The sequence below is a fragment of the Bombus affinis genome, chromosome 3 (assembly GCF_024516045.1).
Source record: "Bombus affinis isolate iyBomAffi1 chromosome 3, iyBomAffi1.2, whole genome shotgun sequence".
In the NCBI taxonomy this organism is placed as follows: domain Eukaryota; kingdom Metazoa; phylum Arthropoda; class Insecta; order Hymenoptera; family Apidae; genus Bombus; species Bombus affinis.
The window spans coordinates 3,696,307-3,721,463 of NC_066346.1; the positions used below are offsets into that span (position 1 = coordinate 3,696,307).

At 39.9% G+C, this 25,157-nt stretch overlaps 5 protein-coding genes across 7 annotated transcripts; all 5 read right to left on the reverse strand.

Moving 5' to 3' along the window:
- Nucleotides 1-38: 38 nt before the first annotated feature.
- Nucleotides 39-4,459, reverse strand: LOC126914109 (cytochrome b-c1 complex subunit 7-like). Its single transcript, XM_050717609.1, has 2 exons — nt 453-4,459; nt 39-287 (listed from the first exon to the last, which is right to left on the reverse strand). Exons 1-2 carry the CDS (start codon nt 686-688, stop codon nt 92-94), a joined length of 432 nt encoding a protein of 143 aa, XP_050573566.1. The 5' UTR covers nt 689-4,459; the 3' UTR covers nt 39-91.
- Nucleotides 4,460-4,596: 137 nt separating this feature from the next.
- LOC126914081 (uncharacterized) lies at nt 4,597-7,194 on the reverse strand. Of its 2 annotated transcripts, none has more exons than XM_050717562.1 (3): nt 5,536-7,194; nt 5,169-5,392; nt 4,597-5,096 (listed from the first exon to the last, which is right to left on the reverse strand). In XM_050717562.1, exons 1-3 carry the CDS (start codon nt 5,764-5,766, stop codon nt 4,814-4,816), a joined length of 738 nt encoding a protein of 245 aa, XP_050573519.1. In that variant the 5' UTR covers nt 5,767-7,194; the 3' UTR covers nt 4,597-4,813. The 2 variants fall into 2 exon arrangements, with proteins under 2 accessions (XP_050573519.1, XP_050573518.1); XM_050717561.1 differs by having other exon boundaries at nt 5,169-5,395.
- Nucleotides 7,195-7,328: 134 nt separating this feature from the next.
- On the reverse strand, nt 7,329-14,142 carry LOC126913990 (5-oxoprolinase). Its single transcript, XM_050717343.1, has 21 exons — nt 13,335-14,142; nt 13,082-13,267; nt 12,753-12,991; nt 12,511-12,673; nt 12,363-12,448; nt 12,089-12,290; nt 11,622-11,882; nt 11,418-11,537; nt 11,112-11,313; nt 10,816-11,032; nt 10,573-10,711; nt 10,219-10,496; nt 9,879-10,139; nt 9,695-9,800; nt 9,392-9,559; nt 9,087-9,331; nt 8,897-9,008; nt 8,584-8,808; nt 8,328-8,509; nt 8,102-8,261; nt 7,329-7,583 (listed from the first exon to the last, which is right to left on the reverse strand). The coding sequence occupies exons 1-21, from the start codon at nt 13,497-13,499 to the stop codon at nt 7,443-7,445; spliced, it is 3,858 nt and encodes a 1,285-aa protein (XP_050573300.1). The 5' UTR covers nt 13,500-14,142; the 3' UTR covers nt 7,329-7,442.
- Nucleotides 14,143-14,486: 344 nt separating this feature from the next.
- On the reverse strand, nt 14,487-22,713 carry LOC126914026 (long-chain fatty acid transport protein 4). The gene is made up of 13 exons (XM_050717444.1): nt 22,308-22,713; nt 18,207-18,357; nt 17,908-18,145; nt 17,314-17,542; nt 16,739-16,940; nt 16,325-16,517; nt 16,104-16,247; nt 15,872-16,009; nt 15,717-15,783; nt 15,546-15,636; nt 15,326-15,479; nt 15,170-15,240; nt 14,487-15,104 (listed from the first exon to the last, which is right to left on the reverse strand). Exons 1-13 carry the CDS (start codon nt 22,679-22,681, stop codon nt 15,006-15,008), a joined length of 2,151 nt encoding a protein of 716 aa, XP_050573401.1. The 5' UTR covers nt 22,682-22,713; the 3' UTR covers nt 14,487-15,005.
- A 461-nt stretch (nt 22,714-23,174) lies between these two features.
- On the reverse strand, nt 23,175-25,016 carry LOC126914091 (vesicle-associated membrane protein 4-like). 2 transcript variants are annotated; one of them, XM_050717583.1, is made up of 6 exons: nt 24,786-25,016; nt 24,644-24,693; nt 24,513-24,560; nt 24,122-24,354; nt 23,593-23,668; nt 23,175-23,326 (listed from the first exon to the last, which is right to left on the reverse strand). In XM_050717583.1, the coding sequence occupies exons 1-5, from the start codon at nt 24,855-24,857 to the stop codon at nt 23,631-23,633; spliced, it is 441 nt and encodes a 146-aa protein (XP_050573540.1). In that variant the 5' UTR covers nt 24,858-25,016; the 3' UTR covers nt 23,175-23,326; nt 23,593-23,630. The 2 variants fall into 2 exon arrangements, with proteins under 2 accessions (XP_050573540.1, XP_050573541.1); XM_050717584.1 differs by lacking the exon at nt 23,593-23,668.
- Between the last annotated feature and the right edge of the window lie 141 nt (nt 25,017-25,157).

Consider the following 25,157-nt stretch of genomic DNA (forward strand, 5'->3'; position numbering starts at 1 on the left):
ATGTTTCGACGTCGATGTTCTTTCGCCTCTTCGTTCTTTCTCGTTTATCTCCAATGTATATTTGAGAAGCAGCAAACGAGAGATAATACTTTTATTTTACTTCGCAACTAGGCCAATCGTTGTCAGAATAATTAGTGCAACCAAACTGGTAAATTTCGTCTCTCTCCGCTTTGATTTCCTCTATGTACGGGTCCAGATATCGATACTCCATATCTTGTTCGAACGTGATCCATTTTTCCTTGGGCAAATGTATTTTCAGAAAGTCCAATTGAGAGCCACGTATGAGCCTAGAAATTCCATAATCCTGGATAGAGGATTTACGCATAGTTTCGTGGCACGCTGGCCTCGCAAATATGCGAGTTGAATATTCGGCTGGTGGAAAGGCCGCTATAGAAATTCGTCAACTAGCTGCGCACGATTAACATAAAACGCAAACATATTTCAGCGAATACCTAAAATTTCTGCCGTCTAACACTTGTATTGGCAGTCGACGTAATGCCTCTCTTATTACTGGGTCCTGGTCGTAAAATAAATCGTGGGTATATAGTCCATATTTGTGATATCCGGACAAATAGAACGCGTGTTTCTTAATCTTCATTCTCCAATCGTCGCGATTGTTTTGAATCTGACTTTGATAACGCTTGATCAAACCACTGGATGGTTTAAATATCCGAAATATCTTCGACATCGTCGATATTCTTTCGAGCGACGAACAACGAGAACGAATCTAACCACAAACGTAATATGACGTTCGAAAGACGATCGTCGATTATCAGCCGAACGGAGCGAAATAGTCTCGTTTATCGAAGTTTCGCGATTATAAGTTCTCCATTGATCTTCGATCGTCGCTAATAATTGGACTATTTCGTCGTGCTTCCGCACAAAAGGATTCTCATAATTGAAGAAAGATTTCGCCAAGTGGTTGACTTTTAAAGCGAGCAATCTCCGCTTGCGAACCAAATTCGGAGAACTTGTCAAGAGTTTCGCATACCATTACGGGACAATGCTCCGTGAAAACGCGTTACTCTGCCGTTTCATCCTCGTAAACTCTACGTTGTTTCCTTGCCCTGCGTTGTTACTCAGAAATCGTTCTAATATTGTGCAAACAGCAAACTACGCTAAAGAAGGTCGGTGTTCCCGTCAGAGAGAAACGTTAGGTAGACGAGCAGCGTGTACCGTTCGACGATCCACTTTTGCCAACTTCTCACGCGATTACCTCGCGAGAGTTTGACTTTGTTTAAAATTCAGCTTCCGGTATAATCTATCTATTACGCTGTACTTTCTTTCAATTTTTCGAGGAAATTGAATTCCTCTGCGAGCAAGTAGACTGCGTTTAATAGGTCAAGCGTAAATATAATCGTAAATTTTAATATAACTTCCATCGCGATACTCTATCTAAACACCTAAATAGAAAAACACCTAATCTTTTGAAACACTTAAAACTTTCAAATCCTCGCTACGGTATATTTTAGAAACCAAATGTTAACGTCTATGTAAATACGGGACGCCTCGTTTGTCAGAATCCGGGACTTGGTTCCGGATAACATCGCCAATATCTCACTCCGGCGTAGTCGACTTCAAGCCGTGTACAAAGTGTTAAACATTAAAGTACGACGGTGGAATGCTCGCGAACCGAGCAAAAACCGTACAGCCAGGAAATTATTCTCGCACAGTTTTCCACGGGATTCAGAGGAAACGTTGGCTGGACGATTTATGCGAGAGATCGGACCGAGACAAGTAGCATGGAGGACGTGCATTGTGCATACATATACGTTTCGTCTGGAAGACCGATTCGGGCGCATACACTTACAGTCCAACATTACACAAAGCGGAGAAATAAGATTTATATCAGTGGCTCGGTTGGTAACGTGCCACTGGCACAGACTGACCATCCCTTTATCGTGCGTTTTGTAGCACAAGTTTCCGTTTCTGTTCGTTTTGGCCGGTTCTAACCGTTCGACGATCGCCTTCTTTCCGTAAAGTCGTAAAGCGACAGCTTTTCGCGCGATTCCGGATACACGTGCGTTATCCTCTCAACCTCCATTTTTCCTTTACTCGTGCAATTCATACACGTCAGCCGAAACACGCGTGCAATTTACCCTGTGTTCAGAACTGTCCAGACCCGTGTGTCGCGAGGACTTTAAACGGAAAGGAATTCATTCGTCTTTTAGAGGATCCGACACGCGTTCTCAATGAGAATCCCGTCGGATTTCAGTTGGAAGCGGCATTCGCAAAATATTTCTCTTGGAATATTAGATTTGTTAGGATTTCCCCCTCGCATTCCCCGAAAATTTTTGTCGGAATTAATAACAGCAGGATGTTAGCGATATCGACGCACGCGGAATAAAAGCTGTTTACCAAATGAGCCACAAACAACGGACGAAATCTAGCAGATACTCGTTAATATTTCAACAGGCGGGAAGAAGATTTGGAACGTTCGGCTATTGAATGCTGGCCTCGTGCGAGCTACATTTCCTTGGCGAGACGAATCGTCGAAGATCCAGCTGTGGTTTCCAGTAAATCACAGACTCGAGTCAGAGTCGGTCACGTTTAGGCAGCCTCCACGTGATTCCAAGGTAAGTGTTCTTCCTCTCGGAAGAATACTTCCCCGGAGAGTTCAGATCTAGCGAATGGTAGGAGCACGCGTAAAAGTATCAACGATCGTCCGAAAAATTAGACGACCCCGTTCCTTGCGAAGATTTCAATTTCCGAATGTGTTTTAAAGATATCGGCGATTCGTTTCCTACGCTCTAAAATTTATCGCCTCTCGAAGCTTTGCTTGGTCGATCGGTGAAAGTTCGAGTTATGCGTGGATGTCGCGAGAAATATTGTTTCTACTCGGCGAGACACCGTGATCGTAGAACTCGTCTTTCATAGGGTTGATGCGTTATGGTTATGACTCAACCTCTGGAAAAATAAAATATGAAGCGTCGGCAATGCATGGAAAATAATCCGCACGGAAAGGCAAACAGAAAACGGAAGGAAAATAAAGTATTCGTTGGTGGAATTTTCTATAAAAATTTCCCTTCCGTTGACCGAATCGATATCTCTCGTTATCTTTCGTGAAAACGATGGAAACTTTTTCTTCGCAGGTGGTGAAAAAATTCGCGTGTTTTGCGATACACGCGAAATAGAAACAGCAAGCAAAATCAATTAATGCTGCAAAGGCGTAAGTCTCGATTTTCCTAATTTACTGACAGGTCAATGACGAATTAAATAAAATGAGTAATATCTTGTTATTAATTGCTTTCATCTAATTCGATTCGTGCCGCCCGAGGGTATATCGTGTCGGTTAATTTGATTATTCAATGTTACGAATGAATCGATAATCAGGATATTAATACTAAACGGATTTGCTCATCAAATATGCATTATGCATCGGAACGTGATCAATTAAGGTACACGTGCCAATCGACGATCGTTACCTTAAATTTCGCCGATATATTACTAATTGTTCGATATGCATTCACGCGCGAATCATTACCTCTCTGATCATTAATCGTAATACACGTGATAAACGACAACAGATTTACGCCTTCTTCTCGTTACCTTCGAGCTAGATGTTCGTACACTGTTCAAGACGTTCTTTCATCTGTCGAAAAATCTTATCGCTGATCAGTCGTGTAATAACCGAGTAGTATTTATCTTTGGTTAAAACATCCCTTCAGCTTCCGCAATTTATCTCCCATGAAACTCTGTTCTCACGTGTTGAGGTTATTAGACGTATAAACAGAGAAACGCGTGGATAAATTGTAAAGTAGAAAAAATATTTTAATACAGAAGTGTAAGTACAAGTAGGAATATAATTTGAACTGGTCCAGATCCGTACGCTAGTGTAACATCAATCCACATCAGAGACCAGGCGACACACCGCGGGCAAGATGGCAGCCAGATATCTGCACATCCTTGGCGCGTATCCCCAATAGTCTTAAGGACCTACCATGGGTCTTGGCATTTTCATAGTTAAGGTCCTTCTCGTTTATATTATAAATAATTAGCCATGCCTATTAACACACGTAAGTCATAATTCACTCCAACAACTTTATGTAAAACCTAGTTACATTGATACGTTAAGTACGCGACTGTTATAAGGGTAGAGACCGGTAAACATATGTTGACTATTCTAAGAATACAGAATAAGTGAGTTCTACTGACGATACTGTGTCTGAGGAAAGCTAGGAGTGGGTGTGTCTAAGGACACGGCACTATCGGATTTGTTGATGGTAATTTTGGTTAAGGAAGTAAGGGCAGTAGACACCGTCTCCGATTGGATAATAAGACGTTTGGTGGATCAGGAAGGGTTTTAGTCGCCCTCGTCAGAAAGTTGCTAACGAAATATACCAGACGTGAGGAAAACCAACTTTCCATAGTAAACAACGTAAAAGGAAATCTAAGACAAGAGACACTCGCTTGGTCTGAAGGACCTTAACTATGAAAATTCCAAGACCCCTGGTGGGTACTTGAGACTATCGAGGGTAGGCGCCAAGGATGTACAGATATCTGGGTGCCATCCTGTCCTCGGTGTGTGGCCTGGTCTCTGATGTGAATTGACGTTACACTTCCATAGTTTACGCGTATAAAAGGAACTAAGCACGATTATAATCATCGATCTATTTATTCTTTAATCAAACAAGTTACTCCTTAAGCTAACAATACATATATATGCAACGAATAACAGTTTATGGTTTGCCTACGTCAAAGTTTATAGACAATGATCCGACTCTCACCGCTTTGTGAATACCAAACTTTGCAGTTTCTGCATTTTCCATTGTATTCTTCAACGTGTCTCCTCCGTATTCCAATAATTTTATTATCAACCTATGATATGCGACTGTTGATTCTCATTCTCACCACAGTCCTTTGGTTTCTGCTGAATCGCGTTAAAGAAAAAGCAAAAAATCTTCCTAATAGGTTGACCCGGCAGATCAGGCATCTCCAAGAATCCATTTTTAAATGGCAATAAACCTGATAGATTAAAGGCACGTTGACTGCCAACACGAGCTTCATGATTTTTCGCTCGCCTCTCTTCTTTCTCTTGGAAACTTTCAGCATCCGCTTGTCGCTTACCGGAGTGTTGATCCTTGCCGCCATCCCAACTGGAAAACAAAACAAAGAAACTAAAGGCAGGCGGATCGAGGTTAAGTTTGCCGTTCAGATCGAAAGCTTGCCTGGGAAATCCGGATTCGCGAGTGTCTCGTTTTTCTTTTTTCGTCTGTGCCGATTGCACCGATCTCCGATTCGATTTTCGAGGGAAAAGTTGCCCGTTTTCTTCTTCACGGCCGATATCTGGTTGTCGAAAGATGGTCAAGCGAAGTTTGTCACTGGATATCGCGTTTTTATTCTTCAGGCAACTGCGGACTCGCTGATTTTTCCACGTGATTTCTTCGGTGGACTTCTGGAAAGAAGTTCGAACAAAGTTCCCTCTAAAACCTATTTCGTTCATTATGACAATTTTCCCGGCAGGAAAATACCTTCCAAATAGACACAACGATGAAATGACCAGGGTAATTAGCCCGCATTGTCGTTCGAACTCACCTGACCAAAGTTTTTCCAACGAGATGTCGGAAGTTTGTCAAACGCTCCGTTGTTCGCCACAGGTTCCTTTCTCGAGGTAATTACTCGGCCGTGGACTAGCGAGTTCTGCGGATTTGGATTCAGATGCCCGGAATTTTCATCTCGAATCAATTGTTCCTTGCAGTTGGCACTCGAGAACAGACAAATGCAATGAAGCGCGAAGAGGAAGAAAAATATTGAAGGTATCCTCATCGTAACAGAGGCGTTAATTTCGACTGTTTTCACTGGGTGTTTAATCGATTCTTAGTCGAGAGGCTTTCTTTATAGAAGTATTTGACAGGTGTTTGAGAGACTTATTGCGTAAACCATAAGGCGTTTTTCGAGATTATTGCAACTGAACGAACACCACCTAATTACCGTTTGCACAGTCTGTTACTTTCATTATCGAAGACTATGACGAAAGAATATAAAATTCAATAAAGAAAAATGTTGATAAATAGGTGGAATTTTCGCCCAAATTAAACACAGATCGACTTGTCTAGCAAATTGATAGACATCTCGAGGACGTTTGTACAAAAGGGAATAAATTCCAGGTCGATGATCGATAGCTGTACAAAAAAAAAAAAAAGAGAAAAATGTATAAAATCGCTTTGAAAATATTTTTGAAACGAATCTTGACAGTATTTTCTTTAAACGACAGCAGATTTGTCGGAAAATCGGGCGTCAGTTTTACTAGTTGGCCGAGGCACGCGCGCGTATCGACCAGAAGGATATAACTTTGGCAAAAGGGAGGTCGAAACTTTGTCCAACTATCGTCGTTTTTCATGCAACTTTTCCGCTCCCCCTTACGCGAGCACTCCAGCATTCGTAACATTTTCACGAAAACTTTATCGTTCCGTGATCATAACGCGGCGTGTCTGCCTTCCTCCAAATGAACTGAAACGATCACTGAAAGCGGTGATTTCGAACGATATTAAAGCTTCCGAGAACAGTTGCTTCAGAACAAAGGAGAAAAATATATTCCCCTTTCAATCAGCGTTTCCTTATACGGCCGCCGTTCTTTCACAAAATCGAGGAAAATTCGGGTTCCGGTTTCGCTGCTTTACGGATCGTCACGTACGAAGTCTAAGATCAGCGGTTCGTTCAGACGAGCTAATTGTGAACGAACCTTAACACGCGACGCGTCGTATTACATTTTAATGCGACATCGTGGACGTTTCTTGGTCCGTGTCTCGCGATGAAAAGAAGGGTGCACAAAGGAGCTTCACAGCTAGCAGAAGTCTGCGAAATAAGAGCTGTCGACTTTCTTTTTCTCGTATGGGGCTATGCGGTGAACATCAATGAGAGCTCTATTCATAGTTCCGAGAAAAGAATCGATTATTCTATTTGCTTGCAATACTATTTTCTCTCTATTTCTTACGTGAAATAGAGCTTAGGTGGAAATGTATGAATATTGGATGAAGATCGTGTGGGTCTCTAAGAAACCTTCCGTGCAAATGGAAGTGCAATCGGAAGTGTCGAGCAGCGCACGTGTACAGAGGCCGCGATATTTCGGTCAGCAATTACTGCGACCGGAAATGGAATGGTAGCCATCGTATGCCATTCCCAAATGAACCGTGCGGGCAAATCGATGCTAGGTCCAGTAAATTTGATTCGGTGCTCGCTTCGATTTATTAAGAAACTTCTGAATAAATCGTTTAGCGATAAATTGAACGCTTCAATTACCCTCTTACAGCCGGCTCTATCGTTATCATATGGGTGGTGATCGAAAATCGATTGAGTGGACGATTAAATCGTCGATTAAACGTCGAATATTCATTCGCTTTGCATTTATTGCCTTTCGTCGATATAATTACAAGGATAAGAATATTGTGCGATTATTAAAATAATTATTGTCGTTAGTGAGTATATGCAGTTGTGAGTATACATTATACAGATTCTTGTGCTTTTCTATATTCGAACACGCTACCACGTTCGACGAATCCTCGAGATGTTTTCTGCATCGATGACATTTTTTCGCCGGGAGAACCGTAGCCACCGCCTCCAGGAGTTTCCAGAATGAACGTATCCTATGGAAAATTGTTAAAATTCAACAAATATCAAACAAAGCTCGACTTTCGTTTGCATTTTCCTGCGAAAAATGAAATTGGAGACGACGAAACGCGTGAGCACGATATTGCAAACGTAAATAGAGAAACAAGTTTGAAAAAGAAAAGTTGCCAACCAACAGCCGTATTCCATTTTCTCTGTGGTCCAAGCAGTTGTAGTATAATCTTGCTTCCTTCTTCCAATAACAATGTAGGTAATATCGACGAAAATTTTGCAAACAACGTGTATAGAGAAACGTTGCCAGCAGCAACTTGCAAATAGACCCGATTATATCGACCGAGATAAAATTTTTTACAGCTCGGCGTAAAACGCGAATAGATTCGTTGCTATTTTGCATTCTCGAAATGCACGCGATCCGCGGTTTGCTGTTTCCATCGTATCCCGCAGCTTTTACAGCGTCGTGTAAAATTTATGCAAGCCATACGTCTACGTCTACGCGAAGGAGTGCTCGTTGTAAAAGAATTCCTATCTTTCTTACCCCAGGGCAAACAGGCACCGCGGTTTTGGGGCCTACATTAATTCTTCTACCATCGGCTCTTTGTAATGTGTTTCGTCCTTTCTGACCTGGCCGTCCTCCTGCTAGTCCTGGTGGACTATGCACCCTTCTTTCCGTCAATATAGACAACATCATGGGTGCTCTATAAAATTTCAAAGACGTTTACAATTAAATGTTTTTTAGAAAATTTACGATACGATATAAGTACCTAAATGTCATTTCACGAACGACACCATCGCCACCAGGATGTGCACCAGCTCCTCCGCTTCCGGGTCGAAGAGAAAACTTGTTAAGAATAACTGGATAACGAAGTTCTAATATCTCTGGATCGGTGATTCTTGTATTTGTCATGTGTGTGTGAACTCCTCCTCTACCATCCCATGTTGGTCCCTTGGTAAACAAATTTTCTGACAAATAAATATTACTAATTTAAGTAGAAGAAGTAGAAAGTTTGAATTTCTTACGGCTCCACTGCCTCCAGCAACAGTTTCGTAATAGCCCCATTCCTCAGTGCCAAGCGTCACATTGTTCATGCAACCCTGTGACGCTGCACAAGCTCCGAAAGCTTGCAGAACTACATCAACTACGCGTTGAGACGTGAGCACGTTGCCACCGACCACCGCTGCCTCCTCTGAAGGATCTAAAAGAGACCCTTTTGGAATAATTACCTTTACGGGCTTTAGGCAACCCTGGAAACGAAATGAATGGCCAACATTGTGAAATTTTCTTTTACATTTAACAAGGTTATGAGGTTTAATTAATGAAAATTCACATTACCTGATTCAAAGGAACATCTCTACCCACTATGCATCTCAGACAATAAATTAACGCAGAAAGAGTAATAGCCCTAGGTGCGTTACAGTTGCCCCATACTTCATACCCCGTACCACTGAAATTTTCATTCTTTCTTACACCAAACATTCCAAAGATAGTAATTATATGAGTATGAAAAGAGAGAAAAACTTACGTAAAATCACAGACTGCTTCGCCCTTGTCCGCATCAATGTTCAAAAGGAGCTGAATAGGACTTCCGTCATCTAGATAATCTACTGCAGTTGCTACAGTGTTTCCAGTTTGCTCGAGAAGCTTTTTGCCAACAGATTTTAACATATCCCTCACAGCAACCTCAGCGTTGTGCTGAATATGACCCATGTAAGCTTGCACTACATCGAGACCGTATATATCGATCAGTTCGTTGACTAATAGTGACCCCTATGAAAAAAATATTTTCTAAAATTACGAATGAAAAAACAAGATCGTCGTTATAATTACTTTGTGATTGGCTGCAATCTGAGCTTTGAGATCGCTCAGATTATCAGGCAGATTTCTGGTTCCGGAACTTCCTGGGATCTTTCCAGGTGCCATCAACGCTTCCGTCAACTCTTTCTCTCTAAATACCCCTTTGTGAACCAACAAGAAACTCTTGAAAGTCGCTCCTTCCTGTGGAAGAACATAACTTGTTAGTAATTATCATATTAATGGACATAGTGTAGACACATTCAGCAAACGAAAACAGCTGACATTAATCAAAAAGAGAATTTTTTCTGAGTTCAAAGTTTTGGAAATCTTTCATACCTGGAGCAAAGATGTTGAATGTGGTGGCATGGAGCCAGGTGTAATGCCTCCTATGTCAGCATGATGTCCTCTGCTGGCTACAAAAAACACTGGCTTCTCTACGTCTCTATTTAAACACATTCCAAATTCAAGACATACAAATATATTAAATTATTGTTATTTCCTAAAATTAAAGAGTAAATACCTGTAAAACACAGGGGTGATGACAGTCAGATCCGGAAGATGCGATCCTCCAGCGCAGGGATGATTCGCGAGAATCACGTCCCCTTTTGAAAATTCACCGTTGAAAGCCTTCATTTGATATTGAACCGTTTCCTGCATGGCACCTAGGTGCACGGGTATGTGCGGAGCATTGGAAACCAGACCACCATCGGGTCCAAAAACCGCACATGAAAAATCCAAACGCTCCTTGATGTTCGTTGAGATAGCGGTTCGCTGAAGAATCCTTCAAGGTCATAATTTCAATTTATCAGAGCCTCATACTTTAATAGACTCTCTTAAGTACATTTTATCCATCGATCTACCTGCCCATTTGTTCGGCGATGCTCATGAAGCGATGAGAGAATATGCTCAGTTGAATGGTATCCAGTTCGGTCGTGACCTCGGCCCTTAGCCCTTGACCGATCGTTATCTTCACATCGCCGCGAGATGTGATCGATGCGGTGCAATCGGGCTCGATCAAAAGAGTGCTCAGACTGTCCATTATAATGGCCGGCCCGTGAATCACGTGGCCAGGTGAGAGAGAATGCAATTGGTACACTTTGGTCTCCTGGTAACTATTTTCGAAGTACACCATGGTAGTCTAGAAGAAGATTAGAATTCCGCTACCTGGTCGTTGATAGATTGGGCTAATTTGGCGTAGTTTTTCTTCTACTTACCTTTTCTATCTTTGGTGAAACATTGGAGAAAGGTAGATGTGGATCTTCCTGGATATCAATCTTTCCTGTGCCTCTTACTCTTATGTCGTTCACCAGAATCTTTCGGTTGGACATAACGAAACCAAACTCTGTTTGGTACCTTAATTCGATGCAATTATCATTAAAGGTGAAATATAAAGAAAGAGGTCACAGATTAAAGCTTCTTTGTCTTCCTTTTTTTATATCAATACAGAGAAACTTTACCTTTCCAAGAACGTAGTAAGGAAATCCCCATGTTTCGTGGCGTTATTTTCAGAATTTTTATTAGGGGTGCACATTAGGGCGCAATCTGTTCCTTGATAGCGCAAATGCAGGAAAGATTCCGTCTCTATATAAGAATCAGGAAATCCTTGAGCAGCTACCTTTTCTCGAACCTTCTTTTCTAAGGCATCTAGACGCTCATCCAGACGTGCAAATGATTCTAAATAAAAAAAATAAAAAATTTACATCAAATCGTAAGAAGCTAATGTATTGTGCACGAGCATTTTTATTAAATATACCTTGTTCATAAATTTCCGCACTGGGTTCCTGAGCTTCTTCCACGACATCAGCCAGGGCCATTCCGTAGGCCGACAAAATTCCAGCGTATTTATGAACGAAGACAGTCCCCATTCCTAGAGAACGTGCAATAGCACACGCGTGTTGCCCACCTGCACCACCGAAACACGCCAAAACGTGGCGAGATGTGTCATAGCCTTTTGCCTAATTCGCAGAAAATAACAGAATTTTTTAATAAATTAAAATATTATATAGTGTATCTGTGTAATATATAAATGTTAATAGACTTCATACAGCTTAGTAAATACCTGTGTTAAAGCTCGTATTGGTCGACACATAGTTTCGTTGGCCACTCTGATGAATCCCATTGCTACTTCTTCGACGGTCATCTTCGGCCTATGCCCCTCTGTCGCTAGAAATTCGTTTATCTATAAACCATAGTTGATTCGTCGATAAACTACTGATTGTTTCACATAGTATGATGATATTTCAACAGAAAATGCGTTCTATACTTGATTCGTAAGTGTTTGGAAAGCTTCCATCGTTCGAGACTTGTCCAGTGGTTCATTCTCATTCGGACCAAATATCTTCGGGAAATATTCCGGCAAGAGTCTTCCCAAAGCTAGATTCGCATCAGTGACAGCCAGAGGACCGTTCTTCTTGTAGCACGCTGGACCAGGATGGGCTCCAGCGCTCTCAGGTCCTACCTCGAAGAGACCCGACCTGAAGAAAAGCATCGATCCACCTCCTGCCGCAACTGTGTTCACGTCCAACTTTGACCCAATTTCAAGATATGTTTGAGAATGTCGTTTAATCGTTTCGATTAACATCGACTACATTGCGCCAATACAATATCTTTTCACTTCATATACGAGGCATCCTCACCAACTTAATAGTTTCAAGATAGTTTATCGTCGATTTGGATAGAAACATTTGATTTGAATTTAAAGAAATTGAAGCTAATATAAAGTAGGAGTACCTGTGCAGCCTGGATCGTGACGCCAGCGGTCGTGCTCTCGTAGACGTGCTCATAGTTACCACCATAACGACTAACATCAGTTGAGGTGCCACCCATATCGAACCCGATCACCGGTAAATCGGTCTCTTTGCCATAGGTAGTCATCGCATAACCAACTACACCGCCAGCAGGGCCAGAAAGAATGGCTCGAGACCCATTGAATCTATAAAGACAGGCGCGTTATACTAATTGGTTTTTATCGGTCTCTTCGTTAATTCGATAAAACTGCATTTACGAATTCATCGGAGTCAATCCACCATCGCTCTGCATGAACAAAACGTTCACCTCTTTCAGTTTATCTTTGAAACCAGAGGAGAATCCCTAAAATAGATTCAGTTATGATATGAAAGATTAATATGAAACAATATATTAAGAAAAAATACCTGCAAGTATTGTTTAATATGCGGTGTCAAATATGCATCGGCAGAAGCAGTGAATCCTCGAGGAACTATCCTCGTCATGGGCATAACTTCGTGAGAAAGCGAGACTTGCGAAAAACCGACCAGTTTCGCCAACTCGCCTACTCTTATCTCGTGTTCCGCAAACCTAAAATAAACGAACAAAGTATGAGTAAAGTTTGATAGAATATTAAATTAAATTATAATTGACATCCGATGTAACTGACGTGTAACTGTGCGCGAGAACCACGGCTAAACTTTCAATTCCCGATCTTCTTAATTCCTTCAGATCTAGTTTTAATTTCTCTTCGTCGAGTTCTTGAGTAATAAAAAGATCCTCGCTCGTAGATCCCTTCACTCTGCGCCATTTTTCACTATCCAAGTGACATTTACCAGGCAATGCAGGTATCACCCTGCATTTAACTTCGACTACTCTCTCATATAATACCTCCGGTGTAATTACTTGCTAAAGAGAAAAGAACGCAATTTTCATTGGTTATTTCACTTCACTTATTTTAAATTGCATATTAATTTAACGCTATATTTAAATACAAACCAAGTCGAATATATTCGGTCGTGCTTGATTTCCTATAAAAAGAAGATCCTTGAATCCTTCGTTTATCAGGAGCGCCATCCTCGCGCCTTTTCTTTCTAAAAGAGCATTCGTAGCAACTGTCGTACCCATTCGAATCCATGATATCAACGATGTATCTATTTCCCCATTGATTTTCTTCCCAGTTTCCTGAAATTTATGTCATATGCCTTATGTCATATACGAAATCAAATTCTCAGATCATAACTATATATACCTGTTCGAGAATTCTGCGAATTCCTTCGCGTGGCGCGTCCTCGTAGTTGGCAGGATCTACAGAGAGCAGTTTCATCACCCGAATCTTCCCGCCTGGACATCTGGCGTACACGTCGGTAAACGTGCCGCCGCGATCTATAGCGAACTCGAATTTGTCGTTGCTCATATTACTCGTGCACTACTCGACAGGTACTCGAAGAATGGATCAACTACTAGGAATGGTTAAGAAGCAAGAGAAATTACTTCATCAGATAATCAAAGGTCTACAAAGAGCGTAAAATTTGTGCACAGTAATGCCTGATAAGATTCGACGTTGACAAGTCTCAATGATGTATACATAACAAAACAAACAAACTAATTACGCATGTTTGTCACAAATAATAGATACAGGCAGGCAATTTTCGATTATTAAAGGAAATTGAGAATACACAATGATTATCGACGAGAATGCCTTTTTCTTTCCTTTCTTCGATTCAATAATGATCGAGGCAGTTTAAATCAATAATGCCTGGTTTCCTTCTCTATTGACATGATCAATGGCACTTCGTGTTTTGGAGCAACTATTTTGTCAAGTATTTTCCGGCGTCGCACACTCGATAGCAGCACTGTTGCGAAAATTGACGCAGTAGGCTACAAGCATTGACTAGAAATAGGATGCAGTGTATACTCGTTTGTGCTACTAGTATCCACTAGTACTTTTCCACAACGACCGATTACATCAATTGCGTAACACGATGACGAACTCCGTCTAACCGTAAAATTTTCTTGCAACGAGACTTGTAAATGGTTCTCATTCATGAACAATCGAGGTTAAAATATGATATCATCGTGGACGACTATCAATTAGAATTATTATGAAAATGTCAGGAAGTTTAGAAAATAATATTTTTAGAAATTGAGTAATTCGAAGTAGTGAAATTATTTCATTCGCCATTTCTTCGATGTAAAATATATTTTTTATTGAATTGTTAGTTGCATCATAGTCGTTGAATAGCAGAGAATATTGGATCTGATATTACACATCAGTCTGATAACGATGAGGGTCACTGTACTCCGGTCGAGACTGCGCACCAACGATTTCTGCTTCTATTAGAGACAATACTCCGGGTGGGCGTAAAGTAAGGCACCTCTAGGGGACAAAGTCCAGCTCGAATTGGTTTTCCTCAACAAGGGGACAATTTATTAAACTATGACGCGGTGTTTCATTTTACACACATTACTTTACAGAGTTGCAGTCGCTTTGTGCTCGATTCCTCCACCAGCTTTATATAAAATAACTTAAAAGTCTTACTTCTCTAGCAACAATTCTACGTAATAGATAAAAATACATCTAGCCGATTAAGAATTAACAATCCACAATTTTCAGGACATGAGTTTCTTTCGGGAATATTTTTCTTTTACATATACGCACTAAATCTATTTGTTTGGTCCGTTTTTACAATTCTGAATCACAGAGCTTTGAGATGACAAGGATCGTAGAATAAAATAGATATAGAAAAATCTATAAATATAATATCTTTTCGAGCTAACTTTGCGATGAGATGTTCGGGATAGTTGCGGATATTTGTGTGGACAAAAGATAAATCTATCTAATAGACTCTTTCTCTCATCAATAAATAGAAATTATACAAAATTGAGATTGTTTATACTTTCATTGAGTTTTCTCAAGGATTCACAATCGAATCTTCCCATCGAGTATATTGTTATAAATTTCTTCTGTCAGCTTCACATAGACACCAGAGTTGTCAAGGAAATAAATTGGATCTGAAACCTGTATAAGTAAAATTGTAAGAATAATATATTATAAAATATTAAACATAAAAATTAAAAAATTACCTTTTTAATATTGAATCCGTCTTCTTGAAGATCCTTTTTCTTCAACTTAAACGTGCCTAGTAAAATAAAAACTGTTATCATTTAAATGTTAATAACTAAAATAGTAAATACAAAAACTAAGATAGCAAATAAATCCGTTGGAATTAAAATACTTGCCAGTCATCGGTAATTCTGATAAGACCCGAACGAAAAGAGGTCTGGCGTACGATGGCAAAGATTTTTTCAAACCTTCTGCCATTTCTTTGATGTTCAGAGTGTTTTCAGGATCGTAAACGGCAGCCATTCCAGCTTTCCCTTCGGTTCCAGGTACCTGTTAATCACACAACATTTTAAATCTACTCTGGGTGAAAAACGATCAATTTTTATCGGCAATTACCTCGACTCCATATACAGCTGCGTCCTTTAAACCTATCAAGTTGCTGACAACAGCCTCTACCTCAGAAGTGGCGACATTTTCACCGTGCCACCTATAGTAACAATTATAAAGATTGTAAATAGGTTTCAAATCATGCAGGTAAATCTGCATAATTATACTAAGAAGCCTTGCCTAAACGTGTCACCAGTCCTATCTTTAAAGTAGAAGTATCCAAATTCATCCATGAGCAAAATATCACCTATACAAACAATATAGTTACATTATAATATCGTTCTTAAATACCTTGATATATCTTTCAATATTCTTTATCGGTTTATTTCACTGACCAGAATTGAAGACTCGGTCTCCTTTTCGAAAAACATCGCGAAGAATTTTTTGTTCCGACGCTTTCCTATCTACGTATCCAGAGAAGTCATTTAACACCCTCTTTGGATTGATTTTACCCACGAAAATACCTGACTCTCCTAACAAAGGTGGAAAAATTTGTTAAAGGAATGGGACATTGAAAACATATACAGTTAGAGTTTCCAATTTTTAACAGAGAAATATGTTATTAACCAGGTTTGCAACGAATACACAGGCCGTCTGGTTCTCTCAAAGGTTCTCCAGTTTCTTCGTCAACTCTCAATAACGCTACAGGATACAAGGAACCAGCGCAGAGTGGCACGAATCCCACTGCGCCAATCTTGTTATCGATGTTCACTGAAAATAATTCAGAAATAAAGTAATTTATAATCAGAGCCGACCAAAGAGTAAAGTACCAAGTGAGTGTGAATTACCAAGATTCGAATTCCCTTCAGTGGCACCGTAAAATTCGCCTATTTGCTTCACGCCGAACCTCTCCACGAAAGGCTTCCAAATCTGAGGTCTGAGACCGTTTCCAAACATTAATCGAACTTTGTGCGTGGTGTCACAGGAAGCTGATGGCGCGGTGAGCAGATACCGACAGATCTCGCCGATGTATTGGGCTATCTATAACCAAAGTATTCTCTCATGCAACGAATTAAGTCCCCTTATGGTTACAGGAAATATATACATTGAACTCATTCTCTATTAATTTTCAACTTTTCAAGGCAACAGGAAACTCATAGGATAAGAAGATGGAACAAACTTTATCTTCGACAAGATTTAAATTGATGTTCATAGTAAATTTAAGAAAACCGAAAATGATAATAACGCAAGAATAACTTTACCGTGCATTCATAATGAACGCAATCCGACCAGAATTTGGAGGCGCTGAAGCGTCTGCGGAGAACAACCGTGATTCCTCTCAGTAATGCTTGACCTACTCCAATTAGTCCTCCAGCCGTGTGATAGAGTGGTAAAGAATTGTAAATTCGATCGGTCGGTCGTAGGTTCAGCATAGAATTCACGCCGCACGACATTAGCATGTACCTGAAATGATGATTGATCGTCCATGACCGCGTCACGATCCGTTGCAACGCAGAAAACTATGCTCGTGTGACATCCTCGAATAGTGTTTGACAAAAGGAGCATTGCCTGGACTTTCGCATTTCTTCTAAGAAAATAGCATCGTACAAGTGTTCTAACAACTATGACAAGAAAATTTTAATGTTATCGAGATACCAAGAACTTTTCTATTCGAATGCTAATCATTTCTTGCAAATTGGTAAATGTAAGTTTCCTCTGAAATAGCTTTCAAGGTAAAAAATTCTCGTAAGTCGGCTCTTTACTAACAACAGCCATTGAACATGCCAACTTCAAACCGCTGAAGTATTAATCGAGAAGGAAAATAAAGATGTTATACCTTAAATTGGTAATAACGGCAGCTTTCGGCATCCCGGTGGTGCCAGATGTGTATATATAAATCAATTTGTCTCTAGGGGTACCAAGAGCCACGGTATCCAAGGGGCTGGAATCGACGTTGCTGATTTCCGGGTTCAGATCGATTGCTCCTTCCAAACACGGAGTATCAGGCAATTCTGACCACTGATACAGTGCCACGTTCGGAATTCTCTCCCTGATTTCGTTAATAGCTAAAAAGAAGACATATTAATCTCAGTTTCAGATGCTATTACACAACTGAATGAAAAACCTGGAATTAACTTATGTTTGTTTAACTTGGTATTCATTCTGTGTCTTACTTCTGAATTATTAAAAAGACAGAAAAGTATATATATATATATATATATATATTATATATTTTATATATTTTATATTTTATATATAAAATATATAAAATATATTATATATTTTATATATATTATATTATATATATATATATATATATATATATATATATATATATATATATATATATTACGTGGCATATTCAAGATTTTCTGAGAAATTACTATTCGCTGTTTTCAATTATAACAATTATAGCAATTTTGATATTTACCATCTTTAAAATTTGATCCAAATATGACAGCCTTGCAGTTAGCAGCCTTGATACTATGCACCAGAACATCCTGCCGAAGGTTTGTGTTAAGAAGGGCACCCACTAAGCCGGCTTTGCTCAGACCCAACCAGATACCTACGTACTCAGGCCGACTTTCCAAGATCAAGCCAACGCTATCTTCGCGAGACAAGGATTTTCCATGGAAGTAGCGTCCCAATTGATTGCTGTATTCTTCCAGCTGCGTTCGCAAATCAGAAGTATCACGAATTGCTCTCCAGACTGTAATTATTTCAACTCACCTCCCGATAACTCCATTCTTTGTCCTCGAAGATGAATGCAATCTTGTCGGGGTTAGCAGTGGCGTGCCTGGTGAATAATTTCGCCACGGTGAAGTTTTGCCACTCCCACCACCATAGCAACACGTTCACCCGAACGAACCTGTATGCGCCCCTATTGTCCAAACAAAATCATTTTTTCATTGCTAACTTTAATATTCGTTCCCTAGCTTCCAAGAATTCTTTAGCGTCGTTACGAAATTTATCGCATCTTTTAGCAAATCGAAAACAAAGCAATCGGAAATAAAGATCGAATATCGATCAGAAGGCGATATAAATCGGTCGTTAATTGCAAGCAACAAGGGAAATGTGACGATAAAGAATGTGTTGTCGCGTATGATTAAGATAGGTGACAATTTTTAACGGCAACTCTGCGAATTCTACGCAACACATTTCTGCGATGGGAAAGAGGTTAGTCGCAAAGGGATCAAATGAAATGATTAGAAAGGAATTAGGGTACAGGCAATGAATATGGTTGGTTACATGTTTTCTGGCTCGGTGATACGTGTCTCTATCGCATATCGTCACGTTCTTCCCTAACGATACGTCCTTCTCTTTCCGAACCAATTGAGTAATTTCGCGACTCGACACGCGCGTTCATGCGTCCACGCGAATGCGATCATTCCGCGATTCTTTTCACCGCGTCTGACCAATTTTTATTTTATCAAAAAAAAAAAAAAAAAAAAAAAAAAATCGTGGCATTCTGCAAATCAAAAAATCAAGAAGGAATTGAAATTTCCTCTTCTCTAAAATTCATTAAGTATATCTTCTTCGGTTTACTCGTTCTTGGAAGAAAGTAGTTTTAGTTTGATTTCATCGACGCGTTTAAAGTGGATAAGTAGGATAGAATAATAAAATAAAAATAAATAGGTGAATGGTATAGAACGAATATTTTAAAAAATATGAAATCGCATCAACGCCAAGTCTCAAACGCGAGAAAAGCGCAAGAAACGCTACGTCCCCGGAAGATTACGCCTTTGTCGAAGCTCTCGTATCGCGGTGAGCATACGACACCAGCGGTCAGTCCCTTCCAGCGCTTCCACGGTGATTAAATGAAATCAAATAAAATAACGAAGCGAGCTATGCGTGCTAGGTATGAGGATAACCCTCGACTACGATGCATCGTTCGCGGTTTCGTTGCTATGTGTTAATCACACAGCAAGTATTCACTTTAAAGCTGCAGATAGGTGATAACTATCTCTAGACAACTTTCCCGGTTTCTTCGAAGTTATTTCTTCTCCTATTTATCTTTATTTGTAATTGTTTTAGATTGATAATTAATCGACGAAGTTAAAATATCGACAAATAAGAAGAATTTGTTCGTGATATATTGTTAGCTCTATCACAGTCGTTGTGAATCGTCGAGGCATCGAGATTCACGTTAAAATTTTCGTACGGAATATCGTTCGAGTACACGATTCTTCATTCTTCCGAAACGTTGTTCAAACTATTTACACGAGATCATCAAAGTTAAATTTCGTTCTAAGCTGCTTTGTCCCAAATTTCGTTCTTCTCTATTAAAAACACAGTGACGCATACAAAGGATCATATTATACACAAGTACACAAATTTACAATTTTCCATAACTCTCGGTATTTTTTATTCAACACTAGAATGCTAACAATTACATTTCGAATATATTTTTTAACAACAAATTTTCATTGAATCGGAAATAATATAAAAATAGATGTAGTCTCGTAGGAAACCGCATCGGGTAGAGCACTCCGACACAGGGCAAATGAGACGGTTACTCTTCGAGTCGCGATAGACCAGCGCTTAATGGAATGTAAACGCTGGCATCCAGCACTCGTTGGCGGACAAGGCCGTGCCGCTCGGTCTGTTTATCTTTCGACGAGAAAATTTTGCAAATGATGTTTGCACGATTACGCATTTTCTGCGTGCAATAGCCTCTCGAATGTAAACGACACGCCAATGCGCCATCGTTCTCGTTGTAACTGATATTTCAACAACCTGTTGCGATCGTTTGTACACGACGTGTCGCGTTGGTTTTATCCGATTCCGTGGCAAATTCACAGTCTCGTGCTTCATTTTAATCTTAGGCACGAAGAAAGGCGAAAAGAAATGAAACAACGTGAATAGATCGTTCGCAAGTCATCTTTCAGTTTTATCGCAACAAATAGATTTCAGTCATCGAGTTATCACGATGAACTTTGGTTAGATTTTGGCGATATTAGTGTAGAAGGATATTAGTGTGAAAGGAATTTAAGTAATTTTTATTTCAAAGTGCGTAGAGAATACCAAAGTTTACTTCTTCATTGGGACATTTTGTAAACATCGAGTTGATGACATACTACACTCGATAACACACCACAAGTTGTCAGCCGCTGGATTAATATTTTTCTTTCTTGCTTGACGAAAGTAGACAAAGTTCCTCTTTTACGATCGAAGTGTATGCTATATGCGTTCATCGAAAGTACTTTTGATGCAGAATTCTATCAATTAATATGTAACTAATACTATGATTATGAATAAACGCTGACCTCGTGCCATTTGAGCACGTTGTATAATCAGTGTATCGATCGAGCATACACTTCACTATAGAAAATCATGTATCTGTCTATCGATAAATCAAATTACACTTTATACAAATTTCGGATAGTTACATAATCTTAAAGCAAGATATAAATAGAACGCGCACTTGAAAGGTTTTCTAATTTTAGATTTACTTTCTGCAATCGTAACAGAATCCTTTCTCCATTCCTTTCTTAATAAAAAAAAAAAAATTACCACAATGTTTTGAAACTTTGGTTGTTTACATCCTCGTAAAATAAGTGTACAGCACAGTACAGAAACGAAGAAGAAAGGAAGTAAGCTCGATCCAGTCGAAACCAGATCCCCTCGAGTCTCGAAACTCGAGGCATTTACACGATGGGCCATCGAGCGTAATCGCGGCTTCAAAACAATGTTATTCAGCCGGTTGTTTAAATTCCATGCGCTCCATATTGGCCCTACAATGGTCGTTCACGGTAGCACAATGCGCGGGATGCATCCGTAGATGAACGTGTGGCTAACTACGAGCATGCACGAAGAATACTCTCGCGATCGTGCTCGTGAATCAAGGATGGTTCGTGATCAACGATTCTCATGATGGAAATCAATGCCGAATGGCCGGGTCTTATACGATTCCTTTACCGTGTGTCTCGAACGAAACGTATCCATGGAAGAAGAGCTTCGTTCTTCCGTCGAAATTTTAAGCTTCTATATACTTATTTTGGCGGATTCTTGTGTTCCTCGAAATTCAGAAGATCGTTTGTATAACGAACACGATTATCGTCCGGCCGAAATACTATTGAACGCGATCAAAGGTCCTATATTCAAGAGAATCTACGCCCGGACGCGTGATCTCGCTCGGATACAGGACCTTTGATCGCGTTCAATAGTATCGTAAAATTTCTTAAGTGATCTAATTGTAAAAGATGAGTTAGGAGAAAGAACCTGGCGTATATTACAGCCTGATGCATATATATAGTTCCGAGCCTGGTGACCTATTCAGATGTCGTTTGAAATGAATCACGGGGATTAAAGGTATTTATCTAAGAATCCGCACTGTACTAAGTATATGAAACGCGCGTGTCCTTTTCGAAGATGTTTACGTAGGAAGAGGCATTTATAAAAGCGTAGGTAGGAACGATTAAGAACACACATTTTTGTTAAGGAATTCGCACGAATGGATCGTGCACGGTTATTTATTCGAACAGTCGTGTCGCGCTTCCTTTTTCCTGCAATCACGCGAATCCCGATTATAAACACGAGCACGTGGTCTTGTCGCAATATCACTAAACGTCAAACATGTCATTCGAAGGCCGTTTATCGAATGGAACATCGACCATGCCTCTGTTAATAATATTGCTGTTCAAATTAACGCGTGGCGCAATTAGCCAGTTTGTTTAAAGTATCGACGCGTAAATATTGAACCAACGGAAAGAGAAAATAATTATGTCATCGAAAAATATTTCGACAGAAACAGGTTGCCACGATGGTAACCGTTTCGCGTTTCCATCGCGAAACTTATGAAGCTTGAATTCATCTTTTTCAAATACTCACAGCACGTCTCTAGGCAAGGTTTTGTAGATCAAGTAAATGAAGCGCCGTCGTTTTCCCGTGAACAAATAAGCGCCGATAAATACGGACAAAACCGCGATCACCAACTCGTGCACTCCCATGTCCCTGGATCTGTCGGCGCACGTTCGGTCGCGAACGTGAACTTCGATCAGGTGAACTTTAGAGAGAAAGGAGAAAGGGAGGGAAGAAAGGAGAAAAAGAAGAAAGAAAGGAAGGAATTTGCCGTAGATTGGGTTTACGTTCGATGACGAGTACGCTCGACGCGAACAGGAGATCGATGCCGCGACCAAAACACGACTAAACGTCCGCCCGACGACGGTGTACAGTGCACACGATGCGACTGTGTTCATCAACATGTGTACACTCGTACTTACTCGCCTCGTCTCGCGAAATGTGCGAGTATTCGTCATTGATAGTCAGTGACGTATAATGTAGAGGGGAGATCGTACGCCGTAGCTGCGTTCGTTTGTGCAAGGAAGTTTTGCGATAACGCGCAAACGAGCTTCCTTCTTCTTATAATTCTAATTGATCGTGATTCCTTTCTAGTAATTTAGAAAAGACTAACGTATACTTATTAAGGATTATGATTCACAGAATTAATTTATGAGTGAGAAGAACAGGGCAAGAAGTAATGAGAGTGAATTTGATTATAATAACGATGATATTATATTTTCTAACGGACTAATAAGGCCAAAATACACAGTTTTGAACTGGTATTTTGTGATCGCCATGAGTTATATTATATGGAAATTAAATTTCTAGTAAAATAGTTGGAATTTCGAAATGATTTCTCCTAACGTGAACGCGAACACGTAGAACAGTCGAAGGTTCCGAATACGTGAGAATCGATTAAAAATAACAATATATATATTTATATAAACTTATGATAAGAATACACGTAGATCATCCATGAAAGACAGGTACAAATATAAACGTACGCTCGCAAAGTGTGTTTCAATCCGGAAGGTGCCTCGGTTACGAATATTTCACGACGATGGATACTGAAAAATAAAACGCCAATAATGCGTACACGTTCGACTGTTCAACAACCATCAAAGCGATATGAAACGCGTGCACAATCGAACGAGCGATGAATAGTGCCAAGAATGCAAGAGAAAACTCATTTAACTTGTTATGTTTAATTATAATGCGACAAATTTCTCAACGACTTTGATAAACGACCTACCTAACTGTTAAAAAAGGTAAAAAAAAAAGGTCAAGGTGAAAGCGTGTAAACAGATTAGAAGTGGAAAACAGTGATGAGTACCTGGAATCGAACGATTGGGACTCGCTACACCGTGTTCGCTATCTGAGAACCAGGTAAAGCACCATGATGTCCAGAACTGAAAACGATACGCGTCGATCTGACTACGTGAACTGTGTTTAGAGGGACACTTCTTTATGTGATAGATGATGAAGAACATAATCTAACAGCATGAACTATGATACTGCGGTGCACTATGTTCACGACAGATAAACACAGATGTTCGACGAGTAAACTAGAAATGCGCAATCAGAGTTGCAAGATCATAATTGTACATCGATAAAAAGTAAATTGCTCTTAGACGATAATTAACATCACGCCAGCAATAAGATATCAACTTTTAGCACGAATACTTACAAATTTAATTTTTTCAAGACCAAAAATCTTACTGCACTTTTGATTTATTTCTCTCTTTGAATTAAGATGTTCGTATGGTCTTACAAAATATATGATTGAGCATTTCTATTTCAAATGCAATAAAAAAAAAAACATGCGCTTAACATGCATCTTCTACTGATAATGTACGTCATACCAATGATACAAACGACGACGGTCACCGTAATAGTGACGAGAACGATCCTTGTTTTAAAGTTCTGCAGCCACGCCCTCTGTTGAGCTTTCTTCGCTGCCGCTCTAAATTCGTTTCCAACCATACTCAGTCGATCGCTAGCTTCTTGTAGATCCTCCAGCCTCTCTCCACGCTCCATTACCTTCTGGACATTCTCCCGCATCACCTCCGTGACTTCCTGAATTTGCAGCCTAACACTAGAAGCCAAATAAACGAGTATCACCGATACGATTCTTAAAAATTTTGTAACTATCGTTTCTTATTTCTGAAACGATTATCTATCGCCCGAGATTAAGTTAAAGTATAGCAGAAAAGAAAATCGCATTCTATTTACAAAAATGGAAGATATTCTTACTTATCCATCTTCCCATCCACTTTAGTTTCTGCGGACGTACTTGGTTGACTAAAATACAAATATTATCCATTAGAATATACGAAAACAATTATTCCAAACAGAAAAAGAATCATTCGATACGTTAAACTCACTTGAACAGCATATTTTCATCCGGATCGCTATCGTGTTCCAATAGCAACTCCTGAAATCATCCAAATTTAAATTTCCCGCCAATAGACCTTTATCCTACGGTACTACGAAGCCACAGTAGCCAACTTGTCTCAGACTACTCACCTTTTCATCCTTTGCTGCACTTTTGATGTCCTCCCGGGACAAATCCCATTTGCCAGTCGTTGACATGTTCATGATCAGTAAGTCGATCGATGCCGTCTTATTAAACGATCGTTAAACCCGCTGATAGTACTTAGTACGATCGTGCCCCGAATACGCTACAGGAATACTCGACACGTAGCCATATTGCTAAGATACAACGCAGTCCGCCGTTCCATCGAGAACTGGAGGTGGCTCTATTAGATTATCTCTGTCGACGTTAGATGGCGTCATCGACACATCCGGTAAAATATAGGATGCAAATACGTACATGTGGCTGGAATTTGATCTCCCGTGATACATGTGAACTCTTTGGAGTTTATCGTAAAAGACAGC

Bases quoted from the DNA above. Each gene is read 5' to 3' on its own strand.
- LOC126914109 (XM_050717609.1), bottom strand. From the start codon at position 688: ATGTCGAAGATATTTCGGATATTTAAACCATCCAGTGGTTTGATCAAG. The intron at 288-452 runs GTATTCGCTGAA...TGGAATTTCTAG, and splicing joins TTAGACGGCAGAAATTTTAG to GCTCATACGTGGCTCTCAAT.
- LOC126914081 (XM_050717561.1), bottom strand. From the start codon at position 5,766: ATGAGGATACCTTCAATATTTTTCTTCCTCTTCGCGCTTCATTGCATT. The intron at 5,396-5,535 runs GTGAGTTCGAAC...ACTTCTTTCCAG, and splicing joins GTTGGAAAAACTTTGGTCAG to AAGTCCACCGAAGAAATCAC. The intron at 5,097-5,168 runs GCAAGCTTTCGA...TTTGTTTTCCAG, and splicing joins CGCGAATCCGGATTTCCCAG to TTGGGATGGCGGCAAGGATC.
- LOC126913990 (XM_050717343.1), bottom strand. From the start codon at position 13,499: ATGAGCAACGACAAATTCGAGTTCGCTATAGATCGCGGCGGCACGTTT. The intron at 12,449-12,510 runs GTATTTTTTCTT...AATCTATTTTAG, and splicing joins ATATTAAACAATACTTGCAG to GGATTCTCCTCTGGTTTCAA. The intron at 9,009-9,086 runs GTAAGTTTTTCT...TGAAAATTTCAG, and splicing joins GAAGCAGTCTGTGATTTTAC to TGGTACGGGGTATGAAGTAT.
- LOC126914026 (XM_050717444.1), bottom strand. From the start codon at position 22,681: ATGTTGATGAACACAGTCGCATCGTGTGCACTGTACACCGTCGTCGGG. The intron at 16,941-17,313 runs GTATAACATCTT...TCATCATTTCAG, and splicing joins GCCGTTATTACCAATTTAAG to GTACATGCTAATGTCGTGCG. The intron at 15,637-15,716 runs GCAAGGCTTCTT...TTGTTACTATAG, and splicing joins AGGACTGGTGACACGTTTAG to GTGGCACGGTGAAAATGTCG.
- LOC126914091 (XM_050717583.1), bottom strand. From the start codon at position 24,857: ATGAACATGTCAACGACTGGCAAATGGGATTTGTCCCGGGAGGACATC. The intron at 24,561-24,643 runs GTGAGTTTAACG...TTTGTATTTTAG, and splicing joins GATGAAAATATGCTGTTCAA to TCAACCAAGTACGTCCGCAG. The intron at 23,669-24,121 runs GTATGACGTACA...TATCGTTTTCAG, and splicing joins CGTCGTCGTTTGTATCATTG to TTCTGGACATCATGGTGCTT.